At 47.7% G+C, this 4,609-nt stretch overlaps 1 protein-coding gene across 2 annotated transcripts; it reads right to left on the bottom strand.

Moving 5' to 3' along the window:
- Positions 1–652: 652 nt before the first annotated feature.
- Positions 653–3,508, bottom strand: LOC136562410 (protein EOLA1-like). 2 transcript variants are annotated; one of them, XM_066559215.1, is made up of 3 exons: positions 3,422–3,508; positions 2,216–2,499; positions 653–1,141 (listed from the first exon to the last, which is right to left on the bottom strand). In XM_066559215.1, exons 2-3 carry the CDS (start codon positions 2,466–2,468, stop codon positions 924–926), a joined length of 471 nt encoding a protein of 156 aa, XP_066415312.1. In that variant the 5' UTR covers positions 2,469–2,499; positions 3,422–3,508; the 3' UTR covers positions 653–923. The 2 variants fall into 2 exon arrangements, with proteins under 2 accessions (XP_066415312.1, XP_066415311.1); XM_066559214.1 differs by lacking the exon at positions 3,422–3,508 and adding an exon at positions 2,890–2,969.
- Positions 3,509–4,609: the final 1,101 nt, after the last annotated feature.

Consider the following 4,609-nt stretch of genomic DNA (forward strand, 5'->3'; position numbering starts at 1 on the left):
GAGGCACAGCAGGGCCTGGCTGGGGCCAGGGAACTGCTCAGGGAACTTCACCCAGCCCTGCCCTGCAGTCACTTCCCACCCCTGGGAAGCCCAGTCTGTCTCCAGGTCACAGCCCAGCTCCACGTGGGGTTCAGACCCTGGAGGTGCAGGCACTGGCCCAGGGCCACAGCTCTGGCGGAAGTGCTGTAGTCCAAGGGAACAGGTTCCCAAGTGCTCCAGTAAAGTGTCTGAATACTGAGACTCTGCCACTTGTGTCCTGTTCTAGGTGGGGCCTTGCTCCAGAAAATCAGAAGGATTTTCACTGTAATGTAGGGTGTGAATTTTGAAAAACTCCTGAGAGTGCCAAAGCTTAGTGGCTATTATTTATAATTCTTCACACTTGTTTTAAATTCAGTATTATATTTTCAAAGACAACTAGTATTTTTCATCTTAAATAAGAGGAAAAAAAATAATACTTGCTCAAGTTCATTTTTTATAAGGCACCTTCTCAAACTCGCCTTTCTGCAATGTCTGTCAGGTCACAGAGCTGTATTCATCATATGCACATCTTGTGTGCCTGAAATGTGAATGAAAAGAATCTATCCTTCAGGTCTGGGATGTCCTGTAAATTGTGGCAGCCTGCTTTTAAGCACCATTTTCTTATAATCAGAGATGCAGGTATCAAAAAATAATTTTAATTTACATTTAAATTGGCACACAATGTATAACTGTACATGTAAAAATGGCATTTACTTAGTTGTTTATACAGAAAGTCTAAAAAAACAATTTCATGTAATAGTCATAAAGACACATCTTGTTTGTTTTGCCTCAAAAAAGCAGTTCTTCAAATGCATTTGCCATTTCAAATAGTTTTGGAATAGAATCCTAGCCAAGATGCTGATGTAATTTGCAAGCCAGCATCTTATATACAAGTCTGCATTCAGCTACAATTCTGAAGGGATCAGTTCTTCAGGGATGTCCACCTGCCACACCCCTGTTCTCCCTCTGGCAGGAATTGGTTCCAGGAGCCATCTGGGATTTGAAACAACAGTCAAGTATTTCTGTTCTAGATTACTGAGGACAGCTTTGTTTTCCAGCTCCAGAATCTCTTCAGGACGCAGGTTTTCTGGATATAGTGATGTCTCTCCAACGTCAATTAATCCTGTATATGACAATTAAAATACAAAATTAGTTACCAGTGTGATCTTAGAGAAAAGTTTTCCACAAGTTGCCTTCCCTGAAGACACAGAACAGCCAGTTTGTTACCTGAAGGGCACAGTCAGAGGGAGGCACACCTCCCACCTGTGCTGTCTGCTGCACAAGTCCATGAGACTCAACTCAGGTGGGTGAGGAAAAGGAGGAGGGCACAGTTAAACCACAACCCAGTGCTGCAGAATTCCTTGAAAAGTAGCCTGCATCTAAGGAGACACAGTTGCTACCAAAACTCCTGAGCTATGTTTGGCCTTGGACCAGCTTCAGTAAAGCATAAAATTCTCTCTGCTCCTCTCAAGCCACTATTCTATTAACATTTTAAAATCATTAAAATATTTTGGAGTTCCTACCTACAGCACAATTAAGCATGCAATTTATATTAAGGCTGCAAATCTACATGTTATGTAGGACCTACAGTTTTCAGCACTGCAAAACCACAATGTTCAGTGTATGTGATAGAATTAATTTGTTGTGCAGGCATAGTTAAAAGTATTCAAATGACAGTGAAAGATGGTGTAATAAAGATACCTACAACAAAATAGTACAAAATGAGCACTAAAAACTTTTGATGTGTACAGTGCACAACATCTGCTATATGTCAGCACAATTTATGCAGTGAAACGTCACCGCCTCTTCACTGTGTTACAGAAACAAACTTCTCCACTGCCCAAATACCAAAAGCAACACAGGGGGCTTGTAAAACTGAAATAGGATTTATGTAATTATTTATCTATACTTTAAAATGGCATGCACAGTGCTGCAACATCATGAATTCGCTTGACCACGAGTACTGCACAATGGTTCAGCAAGAGCTCCTAAGCTCAAACTGCAAGAAGTGTGAAACTGACATATATTGTGCTGAAACATAGAGGAATTTAAATAGACCCCCCAACCACAACTCATGCTCCACTCCTTCGAAGAGTTAAATGTCATAATGAGTGCAAACACATAAAGAAGATGTATATTTCAGTGACTGTTTAGGGACTGAAAGTTTGTTTACAAAATATAACCCAAGGATACCTACCTGCAATAACCCCTCTGCCAAATTTTTCCCCTTCATCCAACAAATCCTGCAGCTGTTCCGGTGTCATGCCAAGCCTATTCAGAAGAATTTCTCTCCATGTTTCATCTTCCCAGTCCTTAACAGCTATATGAATAGCAATGGTGCAGTTCTTGTAGCCTGCTAGCAAAGGACGCCAGCGAGTCTCTACTGTTTTGACTTGGTTTAGAAGTAACCCGGCGTAGGGCTGTCGGAAGGAAAGGCAACCGAATTTCATCGTGCTCCTCGCATTAGAGGCCGTTTATTTCCTGTAAACACACAGAGGCCCGGGCATCAGTCTCCAGCAGCGGCCGATGCCCGTGACAAGCTGGCGGCTCTGCAGCCGCGGAGCTGCGTGGAGGGAGCTGCGCGGCCTCTCCGGGGCGGGTCCGGCCCGCGGGCCCCGCTCTGCCCGCGCCGCGCTCCGGGCTCCGGGCCGCGCCGCCCGAACAGCCGCGGCCGGGCAGAGCCCCGGTGTCGGCCGCGCCTCACAGCCGCAGCCTCTTCCCCCGCGGCCGGGCACAGCCGCGCTCCCGGCCGCCGCCTCACGGCCGCAGCTGCTTCCCTACAGCTCGGCCCGGCCCGGCTGCCCTGCGCTGGCTCCCGCGGGGAGCGCTCCGCCGTCGCGCGGCCATGGAGGCCTCGGGGCCGCCGCCTACCTGCGCCGCGGGCTCCACAGGCTCCGCTCCGCCGGCCCGCCCGCACGGTGGGTGCCGGGAGCGGGGCGGGGCGGGGCGGGGCGGGCCGGGAGGCGGTGGCCCCGCGGGCCGGGGCCGGCTGCGCTGAAAGGATCGCAGCCGCGCTGTTCCTGCGGCTTCTCGGCCGGCCCGGGAGGAGGGATGGGGTTATGGCCTGCTCGCTGGCGATCCGGAGCGGCCGGGCCCGGCGGTGGGTGCTGAGAGGAGGCGGCAGCTGCGTGTGCCCTGCCCGGGGCTGTCCCGTGCCCGGTGCGGGCCTGCCGGGCTCGGGGATGCGCTCAGTGCCGTCCTGGCCCGGAGCACCGCGGGGGTGCCCGTGCGGCTCTGCAGCCCGGCCGAGCGGGGCTTCCGCGCCTCTGATTATAACTAAAATAATTCAGCACGTGAAAATTCAGTGGCTCTCACCTCCCTGCTCTCTCTGGGCACTGGTTTGTTTGGCACAGAATTTCCCAAAGTGCTCTCATCCAGCCCTACTCTCTGAGGACAGTCTTACCTGTACCCTGGTGCGTTCAACGGCGTTTTGTATCGAGGCTTTGCCCTGCTAATACCGGCGTTTTGAACAACGCAGTTACTGTTTGACAGCAGGTTTTGTGTGTGCTGGTCCCGCTGTGAATCCTGGCAACAGGAAACAAAGTGTGGGGATCTAGCAAGCACAGTAAAATTCAGAGACCTTCCAGGAAAAGAGAATTTGGAAAAGGAGAGGGTTAGAATAATATAGTCCTGCTAGATGTCTTCATTTTTAATGGGCAGCCTATATATATTTTATGTCAGTGCACATGTGTTTGTACATAGTCATTTCCAAGGTATACAAATCAAAGAGACCTCATTAAGGTGGACAGTGACACTAAAGATGGCTACTAATGCAGCAAGTTGAAGAGTTGAGTCCTGCCTGAATTTCTGCAGGTACAGAAGATAAAAAATTGCGGATGAGTCTCTGTCCAAATAAAAATCACGGGAGATTCCTCTCTCCTGTAAAGCCATAGCTTTCAGCTGAGGGCAGTAAATACAACAAGTATTTGGGGAACTTTGCCATGCATGCAGCATTTGAGAGAAAGAAAGGGAGAAGAGAATGTTGACCAAAAGGAGTGAGTTAGGAGAGACAGACAAGAGGAAAAAGAAAAGTGTTAGAGAAGGAAAAGAAAAAATGGTAGTATTTACAAAGGGGAAAAGTAATGATGACCTTTCTTTTGTCTTTTGCTCTGTTAAACCACATTTCTTAAGCATGAGAAATCTCAAAGCTACTTTAACAATTCCAGGAACTCACAGGTGGAAAGAGTAAAGTGATCTGCTGGAATTACCCTGAGAGAGAGAGAGATGGGCGGATCCCATGCTTAGAAGGGCGGAGGAACTTCATAGAGCAGAAGGTAGGACTAATTATGGGGGGTTTTTTTGTTTGTTCAAGTCTTTGTGAATAATGGATATTTATTGGCAAAACCTTACAAGTAACCTTAGTATTCTGTAGCTGCAGGGTTAAATGATTCTTTTCTGGTGATAACTTTTATGAGAGCCTGTTCTGGCATATGCTTTAAATATACCTTCAGTGAATTTTGTGTATTTTGAAGTATTTTATGGCTGATAGAATTTTACTTATTACCATTTTCTGAAATTTCTGCTTCATTATCCCATTTTCCCCCAGATATTTCCAATATCTTGTTCAAAATGTTCCATATAGAGTCATTCC

This window comes from Molothrus aeneus, chromosome 14 (assembly GCF_037042795.1).
Source record: "Molothrus aeneus isolate 106 chromosome 14, BPBGC_Maene_1.0, whole genome shotgun sequence".
Taxonomy (NCBI): Eukaryota; Metazoa; Chordata; class Aves; order Passeriformes; family Icteridae; genus Molothrus; species Molothrus aeneus.